This window comes from Maylandia zebra, linkage group LG5 (genome assembly GCF_041146795.1).
Source record: "Maylandia zebra isolate NMK-2024a linkage group LG5, Mzebra_GT3a, whole genome shotgun sequence".
NCBI lineage: Eukaryota > Metazoa > Chordata > Actinopteri > Cichliformes > Cichlidae > Maylandia > Maylandia zebra.
Window position 1 is genome coordinate 16,640,980 of NC_135171.1, and position 13,345 is coordinate 16,654,324.

The following is a 13,345-nucleotide window of genomic DNA, read 5'->3' on the forward strand; positions in this document are numbered from 1 at the left end:
TTTTAAATAGTCAGAAATTGGGGAAAAAACATGCAGAAAAGAGAACCATAGTTTTCAAAATAATCACACTTAAGATCTTGGCTTGTCATGCCATCAATCTGATGTTTGGAAACATTCCTGAGGAGGAACAGAAAAAAGGAACATGGATGATATGAAGAGAAGGTGGAGGTGTCTCAAAGAGCAGCAGTGAAAAGCAGCCTTATGGGATCACTCTGTGCTAAGAGTGCAAAGAAAGAGAGAGGGAGAGATGGCTGATAGAGAAAGTATTCTGGAGCTGCTCAGTGGCTGGAGGGGAGTTCAGGATGCAGTTGCACACATGGCAAGCCTGTGAGTACACACACATTATACACCGCCACCTCTCATGCTTGTATTCCCGCACACACCCACACACACACACAGTTTTTCTGTTGTACCCCACAGCTGAACACATAACCTTGTGCCCAGATGATTTATGTGAACGCACATGTCAATGTTTTCACACTTTTTCCATTCCCACAAAGTGTGTGTTCTGACCCCATTCTGTATACTCCACTGGCTTCACGAGCCACATCTAGAGGGAAAATATGGGATCAAATCCATTCTCTCACACATCACATACAATAGTGTATACAGCAAATGGTTTTGGTGGACTGCCCCAAATCTATTTTATAAACATAAAACTCCCTTGAGGTAGAAAATATACAGCTATATGGTTCTATTAGCACAGCTCTGTGTGTGTGTGTGCGCCATATAGCATCATCCAAAATACACTAACACATGGAAACACAACTCAAACAAATAACGAAGCAAAGCCCAGACTAACAGATGGCTTGTGTCACCCTGTCCCTCTCTTCTAATCTCTTTTCTCCCTCCCTTCCTCCTTTCAAAGTGACATCTTAGAGGTCACCTTTCTCCCCCTTATGGTTACCTCCTCTTAACTACATCCTTCCATCTTTCTCTCATTTATCCGTTTAGTTTCCTTCTCCACCTCTCAGCATTATTCTACACAACTCTCTTTGCAAGCCTATAATGTTTTAGTTGATCTCCTGGCTAAGCCTTTCTTGATAGAAGGACTTTATTTCCATCATTCCTTATTCATCTCAAATAGTCCCTTCTCTCCATGTTGTCCTCTTATTTGTCCACCCAGCTCCGTCTGCCACTACATATTTATCTAGCATCCTCCATCTTCCCATCCAAGCACACACTCTCTCCATTTTGAAATTTGTTCTCCGATATTTCTTTTCTCTTCATTTTCCCACCCCTTGCATAATCTTCCTGTCCATTTCTTCTTCTTCTGCCTCCCATCTACTCCCATGACTTGTTTGCCATATTTATCTCCCTCACTCTCCTCCCACTCCAAATCTGCCCTCTTGTCTTCCAGACAGTACTGACAGAGAGGGACAGACGGGGTCAGGGCACATGGACTCACTTCTACACACTCCAGCCAATCACAGTATGACCTGCAATGTGAGTTTAGGTCTGTGTGATTGGAGGTAGTTGCAAAAGAGCAGGATGTAAAGATGCGAGCATCGGGTGAGATGAAGGAATAGCACGCAAAGGAAAAAAACAAACCACAAAATCATCCTCTGAACAGATGACTGACAGTTAAGACTCAAGGAAACTAATCAGATAATCCCAGGTTGTGGCCACAGTAAATCAATTATCATAAATCAGCATAAATAAAGCTATTGCGTACCAATCTTTTTTTTGTTTTTTTTCCTTTTTTACATTAAGACCTGGCTCCTACATGACCCACAATGCAACTTGGCCACATGTACTTTATCCAGATATTCAGGTGTGGTATTAAATCTCCCTTGACACTATAAAAATGCAACTGACCTCTGAATGAAAATTTATATTTTTATATTTAATAAAAGCACAACAAGTCAGTGGAATGAGTAACAATAAATTTATGACATACCTACTATATTTGACATTCACTAAAGAAATGCAACAAGTGAAGTGATCTCAAATTCAAACGCATTGCAATGATCAGAGTTATCAGTATTCCCCTTCCCTTTCTCCCCATCTGCTTTTCTCTCTCTCCTGCCAGACAAACCCACAACAGCATCAGCAGCTTCTCACTCAATCCATGCAGTCTCCAGCCAAATGAATATATGCTAATGTATTGGTGTGTAAGTTTCTCTCCATCTCTCCCCCCGGTTCAGCAGTTGCCAAACCACTCCTTCCTTACAATCTCACACTTCTGTGCCCTGTCTCTATCTAACCTCCATCTAGCCCTCCCCCTCTCAGTGTGGATGGTAGCGAGGCCAGCCAGGCAGCTCTCTCATGGGGTGGAGAGCCAACATCTGGTGGCTGGCTCAGATCAAAGTAGTCCTCTGGAAACACACCAATACCCAAGCTCGCGCATACACACACACACACACACGCACCGCTGCCACCTAACAGCGGAGGGACAGTTGGCAGTGAGAGTGAGGGGGAAATAGAGAGCGGGAGAGAGAAATGGATAGGACTACTGAATGGAAGTTGTTCAGCTTTTTAGGTAAGCTGCAGTGTGGGAGAGATTTGGGGGCATGGGAGTTATTTGTGAAGAAAGATGAGAGAAGTATGTGGGAAGAGAAATAGAAAGAAACAAGGAAATACCAACATAATAAAAGTGGGTTTTCTCGTTTTGAGTGGCTAGCATCACACCCCTGACACACAGGTTTTGTTTGGACTCACCTTCCTTGCACTCAAGGGCCACCCTAGACTCCAGGTTGTCCATCTGCAGCTGTAATCGCTTTAGAGTGCGGTCGGCATCCCGCGACTTCCTCTTATAAGCAATCAAAACCACAATGATAACCAGCAGGAGCAGTCCACCTCCTCCTCCAATACCAATGATGGCAGGCAGGGTGAGAAGGCTGTCTGAGTAGATCTGCAGTGTCCCTGGTGAGTATTCAAAGCCTCCAACACGCACCTACGAAATAGACACATTCAGAGGAGTATACTATTTTGCCTGGAGAGCAGGCGCATGAAAGACAGCACACACTTACTCAGAACAAAAGCAGATTGGTTGGGACAGTATGTGAAAGAGAGATGCTGCAAACTACTTTTCTTTTTATCAGCTAAGAAATAAATTAGCTGTGTTACAGGTTTGAGGAGCCATGTATGACTCTCGCACTGTGTAACTGAAACAATCACAAATGTATCCCACATGATGATTTTAGCCCTACGATACAATTAAAATGTATTTCAAATTTTATGTTGGCAAATCAAGTTGTGCTAAGTAAAGCCAAGGGCAGGCTAAAATCCCCCAAAACTCTTTACATGTCTGTCATATCTGTGCTTTGAGACAATTTTTTGGGAATGAGCAAAAGAACATATAGCTTTAGACACACACACACACACACACACACACACACACACACACACACACACACACACACACACACACACACACACACACACACACACACACACACACACACACACACTTCTTGCTGACAGAAAATGGGAATTTAAAAACCCAACAACATTTGGATAGGTTTCTTTTCCTCTTCTTTATCCTCCTTTTATTTCATCTTTAACTGGCTTAAGTCTATGAAATAGCAAATAGAGGAGGGTAAAAATAGACAGACCTATCACACCCACTAGGCATTTTTTGGTTTCTATTGAATATCAATACTATTGAAATCTGAAGGAGGATACCAGCCAAAACCAGACTGATCAAAAGCCTCTAAGACATAAATACAGTTGCAAATGCTGCCAGCGTATAAGAGAAGGGATACGTGTGTTCATCTGCTTGCAGCTATATGAATGGGTAAAGGAAATCTAGAGTAATTGAAGAGATTTAAGTCTGATGGGTGGGGAAGAAAGAATGAGATGAATGAATAAAAAGGCAGGAAGTGGATTGACATTAAAGAAGGGTGATGAATAGGCACAGTGGAAACAGCAGAGGGAACAGGGGCTGCAGCGGAAAATAGGAGAAATGTGAAAGCCAGATGCACCAGCAATGGAATGAATTACAAAAAAAACCCTAAATGAAGCAGGTTGATGAAATAACAGGTACTATTTAACACAGGATCAATATAACTTAGAGAGAGATGATGTTCAGGTTTTGTAAAGCCAAATCCTTAAACCTGAATGACACAGTGATCTGCTCAGATTGTGATAAGTCAGGGGTGGAAGAGAGAGACACAGCGCGCAAACGGAAAACATTACAGAAATGTAGATAGACCTGAAGTTTCACTCACAGTGACTTTGTGTTCTCCGGTCAGATTAGGCCATTCGCAGAGCAGCTGGCTCTCAGACAGGGTGAGAATGCAGGGCGTCTCCCCGATCAGCACTGTGTAGTTCAGCTTAGCATTTCCTGGGGCTGCAGGAATTAGGTTACGACCCTGGAAACAGACACACTTATGTTACTTACACACAGTCAAGTCTATGGTGGTTGATATAAACAGAGAAACTATACAAAAGCAACATAGTTGGAGCCATGACCACGGTAAAACAAACACTTGTCTCTGATTGGCTCCGAGGTATATGTCAACAGTTCATCCACTGCCCGATGTGCAAGGTGCTGTAAAATGTAGGTAACCATAGCAACAGCACTTCTGATGCTGCCAGATAATACCTCTCAGAGAAACCAACTAAAATCACGAGTTAAACTGTCTGCAAATATGACTATTACTGTGATTTTTGTGAGGTCCCAACCTGTTTTCCTTTAATCTAACACACTAACACTCGTGGTGTTTTTTCATTGATTCAGCTGAGGGCTTACATCACAGTGAGCTGTCGAAAGACTCAAAAAAAATGTGTTGGTTGCATTAAAAGTATTGAGTCCAGTAAATAAATCTGTTTGCTTCTGTGCCATCTTCACCTACCCTTCCTCATGCTCTCCATGCTTTCCAAAGAGGGAGAATTAATTGCTGGAAAGTTTTGATGGACTTCTAATTTGTCTGCAATTATTTAATAGGATGCCATTTCTTTGCAGCTTATTTCTGCAGCTTTTTTTTTCCTTTTTTAACCGGGAGCATGGCAAGGCAATCAGAGCATTTCATTATGGTGATTTTTAAAGTTACAGAGGAGAGACTCATGAGTCTTAATTCTAAAACTCCACCCAGATTGGCTGAGAGAAAAAAGGTTTTAGTTTTCCATGAAATTGCGTGATAATTTCCTCCCTCGTTCCTGAAAGCCTTTGAAGTTCAAGGGGAGAGGTGACATGACAAAAGGCAGCATAAGTGGGAGGGGTAAATTCGCTCTGGATTCAAATGCGCGCTGCCTCTATGGCTTAGAGTAAACATGTCTATGAAGTCTCTCTTTAGAAGTTATCGTATAAAATCTGCGCAGGTGGCACAGCAATGCATGGGCCCACTTTATAAACATTATTTCCCTTTGCAACTGATTTTGAAAAGCAACTTAAAAGCAACTCTTTTTTTTTTTAAAAATGTCTCTAAAACCCAATGGAGACAGCAGGTGGAGAAATCACATCTCTCGAAGCTGACACATGTAAAAGAACGACGTGTTGAAAGAAACGCGAGAAAAAGGCGAAAGGGAAGAGCCTATACAGTAATGTCTGGAGCAAATCACCTCAAATGCACATCAGTGTCTTATCAGCTGCACTGGAAGCTGACTGGGAGGCATCTGGTTATATTTTTTCAATATCTATTTGAGAGATTGATTTGTTAACACTGTTGACAATACTCGATATTACTAGCACACTGCTACATGTATCTGCCGTTACTGTTTTCTTGTATGTCAAGTGAATGCCAGCACTCAACTAACCTTTTATCCTCGAGTCCTGGGATATGGGCACATTAATCCCTCACCTTTAAAGGGTAACCTTTCGTAAAAAGCTTTAATACTAAATAATTACAAACTCAATTCATAACATATTTCTCCACCCATTCCAGGTAAACTATGTGAAAGAGGAGACACAGGCACAAAGAAAGTGATGCAAGAAGAGACCGATGAGGCTAAAACAAGATAGAAAACATTATTAGAATGACTCAAGAACAAAAAGAGGCATAAAGAAGACAAAGGGTTTAGTGGAAAAAAGAAAAAAAAAAGTCAAGAGCAAAGTCAAGAATAAAAAGACAAAGAATGTGATGGATGTAAAGTAAAGTCAGGCTGAACAAGGCCAAAACAGATCAATGCTAAGAGCACAAGGCAATTTACCTTGAGTATGAGTGGTGAGCTGGGCTTCAGCTCCAGCATGCCGGTGGGGCTCAGAGGTTCAAACACAGGGTCCGGGTGGTAGCTAAAAGTCTCGTTTACCACCAGCAAAGAGCGCACGTCATCCATGACAAAGCCAATCTCATCAGGACTGCTGCCCACATCCGAGAAGCCCTTGTCAGATCCAGCCACAGAGGGCGCCAGACACACCATTACGGTGTTGTTGAGGACCGTACAATTCTGGTAAGAGAACATAGAGTGGGGACAGGTGATGAATAAATTAGGAATGCAGGAGGAAAAAAGTAAAAGGAGAAAAGACCAAAGAAAATGAGAAGAAGTTCAGATTGAGAGGGTGATTTATTTCCTATTTAACAACCTTTCTACTTTGTTTAAAATGCCATTTTGGAATGAAATTAAAACAGGTAATTGTTTTAATCTTTGAATAAAACATATGTTAATTCAAGCGTAATCAATAATATTTATAAGAGCTAAAACACAGGTATATGGTGTGAGTGATTAAGTGTCTCAGTAATAACATAATGAGAAAGAGGCTGGTTTAATAACATCAGTGTTGTAATCAGTGTTGATATCATCAGGAAATTTGCCGTGGGGCACGACACTTAAATCAGTCACCGTAGAACAAATTAGACTGTAATGGCAGAGAATCTGGAGAGGTCAACCTGGAGCTGATAACACAATACAGCAAGAGAGACCTTTGCTGATAACGCAGCATGTCATAGCCATGCATTATGTGCCATATGACGCATACTGAAGCTGGAGGCAAGACATAAAGCACAACTGTTTTTATAGATCAATAGATGCATTAACCAAGAAAAATAAAAAATGGTTGCAGAGAGGTGAGACAAGGGAACAACAATGGATATTTTTACTTTTAGCTAAGAGTGGGAGTGGGAAAAAGGTTAGCTAAGCCCCATGGTGCTAGGTGAAGAGAGGGGGATTTGCCAGAGCTACTTTATTGCTGGTTGACATTTCAAAGGTTAAACTGCTAAAAGGAAATTCAACATCAAAAACAAACAGAAAATGGGCCCTTGGCTGGTTGACCGATGGGTCAGGTGTGTGAGTCTGTGTCCCAGGAGTGTGTGTGCGCGCGTTATCACCTTTTTTTCATGGATAAGGAGAGGGAGCCAGCATCAAGACAGTGTGAATGAGAGACCTGCAGTCTATATGGGCTTTAGTCCACCTTACTTGTCCAATCAATGCATTTATAATGTGAAATAAAGTGTTTACAGGTGTGCAAGCACTCACATTTTCCGACTTGGCAGCTCCGTACTTGGCTCTCATTTTCGGCTCCTTGATGGTGGCCAGATTAGTTCCAGTAATGGTCAACTTGGTTCCTCCACTAAAAAAAAAAAAAGAAAAGAAAGATGAACATAAAGTTAATCAAGACAAAAGGAGAAAACAAACAACCAATAAAAATATAATACATTCTCTGTGGGAGCAAAGAGTGCCCTCCAGTTGGTGATTCGCCATTTGCCACATAGTCAACTCCTGCTGTAGTCTTTCACTCACTTAATCATGGAGGCTGACTTTAAGGAAATGATTTCTCTGATGTTCAAAGTGTGTTTAAACAGCTACACAGGCTGCAGTAAAGAACAAGTAACTTTGTAGCATTACACATGAGAACCTGAAGCTTCTGGCCTCCCAATACCAGCCTGAGACCCAGGGGACGTTATCAGAGTGTACCGAAACTGCAAAGCGGTATGAGATATACATGGCAAAGCAACAGTGTCAGTGATCTGACATTTTCTGTAACCTTTACACCTGTGACCTATTCAGATCTATGTGACGCTGAATAGTAGAGACATAGCTAATACGGGTGTGGGGCCTATTCCCCTACAATGCCTTCTCGTCAGCCTCTGCTGGCCTGCGATGCTGAACTTTATCTGATGTGAGGTGTTCTGACAGGAGCTAAATAAGTTAGCATACAACTAGCATAGAAAGCTGGAGTAGAGAAGCAACACACAGCTATTGTGTGTACACAAAGACACACGCATAAAAATACAAATCATATACTCAATCATATTTCACACATTTTGCAAAAGGCTAGGACTCAAAAAAAAGAAGTGACACAGCACTGTTTAAGTGAAACTGTTGAACAGGAAGCAAGTGCAGGTATGGAGGTGAGGGCAGTCTCGGGGCCTGAAGTAACACTATCCCTCAGAGGGTGATGGGGCTTGAGGAGCTAGGAGGACGAGAAAACTGCCTGAGGCGAGAAAGTTTACCGCTTTTCAGAGACTTAAAGGTACTAAATGAGGCTGAACAGTGTCTGCTGTAAAAAGTGGGCAAAGTTATTTTTATGTTTTACAGTTAGTTTCACGTGTTGATGGAAGAACAGAAAATTCTGTTGTCGAGGTATAAGGCAACGCAAAAAAGTCCGTCTGCGGTAAGACTATTTCTATGAGGATCATCATTTCCATAGATATAGTGCAAACTACATGATGTACTGTGTACACTGTCCTACTCTGTGTAAACATCCTGTAGTGTCCTGCAACTGCTACAAAGCCATGTATGTGTGCGGTTAATCCAAGAAACTCCTCCTGAAAGAGTGAGAACAAAAAACTCTGTAGTCAAATTTGTGAGAATGAGCACTCTTTGCAAGAGCTCCAGGAAGAGGGTCACCAAAGGGGACACAGCGACAGCATAGCTTGATAAATAAAAAAATAAAAAAATGAAAAACACAAATGGCCCAGAGAAGCATGCGACTGCTACTCTGGGAGCACTGACTGAAACACCAAACACAAGCCGATTGTTAAGGTTATTTAGCCCCAAGGCTGACGACAGTGCCTTCTCCTATCCTCAACCTTTCATTCATTCCACTCCAAATTAGACTCCTTTTCCACTCACACCTGTTTCACATGATGAAAGATTTAGAAGTAAGAAGTGGAGTAAGAGCTGATACTTCAAAATAAATATCTGAGATATAAGATAATTTACTATGCCTTATCCTGAAAAGCTTTTTATGTGAACTGTCTGCACAAAGTACAGTTACTTTTGAAAAACAACTTAATACTGACAAATCTGAACGAAAGGTGAACATTATTTAACTTGCTGAGCATCTTGGAGCAACTGTGTTTAGATTATGAGATGCAATGTTTATTGGTTTTTCATTCAGGATTTACTTTTGAACATGTTTTCAGAGCTGTAAATGAACTTTTATTTAGTCATTTTAATTAAAGCAGCAGGAAAACACCTACCAAAACTTAAACATGTGACAAAATAATTGGAACCACTACAGTACGTTTGAAGTAAATGAGAGAGTCAACAGTGTGAGTGTGTTTTGGTGTGTTTGCTGGCTTCATTTCTCAGCTGAGAAGTACGGGAGTTTCTAGGTCATGCTAGTAAGCCCATTAGCATGTGGACGCTTTTTTCCCCCCTCTCTCTCCACAACACAGCTTGTGTTTGAAGAGGAAATCTTCCTGTGGCTATGTAGACTCATTTCAGTAAGTCAAGTAATATTTACAGATACATCTCTGCTGCAGCTCATCAACTAGCAGCACTGCATCAGGAGTCTCCTTGACTGCTGTTCCTGCTCTCAAAGATTTGCTTTAGAAACATAAAGATAAACTGAATAAATAATATGTTTAGAAAAGTAAAACAAGTGTGACAACGGTGAGGGAATACGCTCTCCACAAAGTTCACATTTCAGAGTAGTTGAAAAAAAGCCAATAATTTGCTCTAGTCATCACCGGTGATTAATAATGTATTCATGCGTTTGTATTTGTTTTGTTCTGTAGCTCTAGGTTCATCAAGCAGAATTGCAGATAAAACACTGTATTGATATAAATTATAGATAAGGAAATCATCACATGATATGCTGATGCATTATACAGTGAATGTTTGATAGTTCGCCATATGAACGAGTGAGCAAAACATTAAAAATACAGTAACTCATGACAATACACCTCCATTTTCTAACAAGTGCTCTAAAATATTCAGTGTTTATCACCTTCAGGGTTGGAAGACACTATGTAAACAATGAGAATTAATTGATAACTCAAATATAAGACTGCATTGTCTTTGCTCTTCTATACAACACAGAAAAACAAAAACAAAAAGACAAACATGAATCCAAAATGTTCAACTATGTTGTCCTGGAAGCAGCACAGGGAAAAGCTCTGATTGGTTCCTTACCTGGCGATACTCCAGTCAGGCTCGATCTTCAGGATAGTAGGATCTTCTGTGTAGCTGAACTTGACCTCTGGGTTTCTCAGCTCAGCAGCATTTATGTCCACCATGACAGGTGTCTGGCCCGTGGCCTGGCCTGCTGGGGTTACACATACTATCTCCTTGGCGCTCCGCCTGAAAGTGAGGGAGATATAAGAGAAGACAAGAGAAAAGGAAGTCACAGGCTAAGGTGTGTCTCATAGTGATTGAGTTAAAGATTAATACTAATAGTTCCTGGAAACAATGAGTTTTTAGGCACCCCAAACAGAAAAACACAATTACACAGGAAGGAAACTCTTGTTCATCCTTTTAATTACTTGTAACACAGACACGGCGGTGACTGTCATACATCCACAAGGCCAACATCTTTCAGTCTGTCCAGCCCTGGTTTCGTCAGCCTGAATCATACACTGTTGTACTTCAAAGCCCTCACACTCTCCCTCTCTCTGTCCGTCTCTCCTTCCCTCCTTTTCTTTCTCTGGCTAACAGATCTGAAGTGGCAGATCAGGCTGGTTGTCTCTCTGTGTGATGTAACTCCCTCCCTTGCAGACAGCCAGCCAGCTGTGACCTGCTGTGAAACTTTGCGCTGCTGCCAGAAACTTTGTGCTCCACTCCACTGGCTCATTCCACTTTCCCCTCCCCATCGAGGGAAGACACTGCTGGAAGAGAAGCGGTGGGGATGGCAACCTATGTGGGCATACCTGTGTACGTGCACAGTGTGTTGATCAAGTGTACTGTGTAGAGGGTTTGTGAATTTCCATATAAATGCTGTTCACAGGCAGAAGATTAACACTTACTCAGGGTGTAAGTATGCTTTTTGTGTCAGTCGACGTCTGCCAACGCCCTACAAAGCACTCAAAGAATGTGCAAAAGGTTGCGCGTATGAGTGGTGCAGACACTGAGGCAGGTGGGACAGTATGAAATTTTGAACATGAGAAGAGCAAGCTGATCTGTACACAGATCCTCCCCCACTATCCGCTGTGGAAATAAAATCCACATAAAACAGAAGATGGAGAAGATGAAAGAACAAAAATCCATTTTTGCGTCTTTACTGGGATTTCAGGTGGGGTTTGGCAACTGAACAAGAACGGACATATTGGGAGTCTTTGTCCCAGGAGGAAATTTTATTTTATTTCCTTTTACAGGGTCCTCAGAGGGAAATGCTGCTGAAGAGGGGATGAAGACAGACGGGAAAAACTGAAGGACGAATGGAAAAAAGAAAAAAGAAAAAAAAAGGTTTTTCACATTCCACTAGTGCTGTGTTTCCATGGAAACAGTTTTCACAACGCTGTCACTGTCAAGAGTGCCAGTGGTGCCGCGTACGTATTTTTGACAAGGTTGCGGCCACACAAAAGAAGCCAGAAGGGGACACAGAAAGGAAAAAGGAAAGAAAAGGGGTTGCACAGGGAGATAAGAGGATGAGTGACTCGGGGTAAATAGGTTTTGATTAAAGCAGAGGCCCCACTGAATACAAAGACACATTAAAGAGATAGACTCAACCAGTTCATTACTTTGGCCATAAAGGTTATTGCTGCTCAGTGAATGAAAGGCCAAGACTATTATGTTCACCTTTCTCGGGATGTGCTACAGAGCTTTAAATTGGCCTCTACTTTTGCTTTTGATATGATATAAAAAGAACTTGATGGGTCCAAGCTTATTAGTTTAACCTGTCACTTGTTGCCTAAGAGAACGGAACCACTACAATAAAAAAACACCACTCTAAAGCAAAGAAACAAGAAAAGTGGAAACAAGGAGTATTCCTATACCACTTCCTATCTGACAAACATAACCTCCATAAGGAAGCTTCCATCAGATAAACCTTTTCAGTATATATGCGATTGTTTTAGGGAACTAACAATCTTTTCTGTGATGTTTTCTTGTGCCATCTGCCAGACACCATACATGATTGGATTTAGTTCAGAGCCCAGTTTTTTGTGAGTCTGCCAGCAAGAGACTCAAAGAAACAATGGAGTTCTTGGCTAGGGGAATTAGAGTCATATCAAATTGGATCAATGTCTCCTCTCCTTGAAATCCAAACACAACCTCTTGCAGACTGAGTGACAAGTGAAGATAGCAGAGAAAGATCATTCCAAAAACTAAAAAGGTGGGAGAAAAATTACATATTTCAAACATCGGTTCAAAGCAGCAAAATGTAAGTTACCAATTACCAGCAACACCATATCATTCCTTTTAAATTATAGTCATATCTTTGAGAAAATGTGGGCCATGCACTTAAGCCATCCACAGCAGAAGTGAACAACGATATCGGCTTCACTGGGAAAGGCTACACTGTCATCCTGCTGGGAATTACAGCACTGCAGGTCATCCTGTTACTCGCTGCTTTTGCTAGTCCTGCACAAATCGAAGGCACTGACCAGGGAAGAATGTCATACATTAAAAACAGGGAATAACTACAATTACTAAACGCAGCAAACGGTGGGAAAAGTTGGCAAAAAACAGTAGCAGATGTAGGCAAAATATTCTGCATTACATGGCTATTATTTGTCTAAAGAGCAGAAATAAAACAGCTACACTTTAACCCAGTAAATCAGTAGTAAATCTGCAAACATTTGTTACAACATCTTGAAACGGTAAGGCCAAATGGTTCCTCTTCACTGTTTGGAGAGCTTTAATCAACATGGTCCCCTGCCTCCACAGCAGCACAACACAAATTTAAACTGTCATTTTCTTAGAAAAATCAGCCTCTATAAAAACCTTACATAAACAAGAGTTCTGTGACTTTGTTGTAAACTGCCCCCCCAAAAAATCTTCAGGTTGAAACACTTGAACTAAAAGAATATACTGTAGATACTCCAAGCACTCTGGATTAACTCACCTCTCGAAACGGCAGGGGTGAAGTCCAATCTTCACAGACACAGCGCTGCCCGCGTTGAGATGACTGCCATCAATAGTGATCCTTGTTCCTCCAGATAGCGGCCCGGTGGAAGGATGGACTCGTGAAAAATATGGGGACTAAAGAGGGACACAGACAGAGGCCGAGCAAGTTAAGCGTCACTTATCGACTGGACTGTGGCTGCCAAATACATGTGTTACAATCATCCAAAAACAC

At 41.5% G+C, this 13,345-nt stretch overlaps 1 protein-coding gene across 4 annotated transcripts in view; it reads right to left on the reverse strand.

Moving 5' to 3' along the window:
* The window catches only part of plxna1b (plexin A1b), a 188,602-nt gene that overhangs the window by 19,355 nt on the left and 155,902 nt on the right, over window positions 1-13,345 (reverse strand). For all 4 annotated transcript variants that reach the window (XM_004545182.2, XM_004545180.2, XM_004545181.2 and 1 more), the window contains exons 15-20: window positions 13,112-13,248; window positions 10,243-10,410; window positions 7,357-7,450; window positions 6,094-6,330; window positions 4,173-4,316; window positions 2,662-2,896 (exon numbers count right to left, since the gene is read on the reverse strand). In XM_004545182.2, coding sequence (XP_004545239.1) covers window positions 2,662-2,896; window positions 4,173-4,316; window positions 6,094-6,330; window positions 7,357-7,450; window positions 10,243-10,410; window positions 13,112-13,248 — 1,015 coding nt within the window. The remainder of the gene's footprint in view (window positions 1-2,661; window positions 2,897-4,172; window positions 4,317-6,093; window positions 6,331-7,356; window positions 7,451-10,242; window positions 10,411-13,111; window positions 13,249-13,345) is intronic.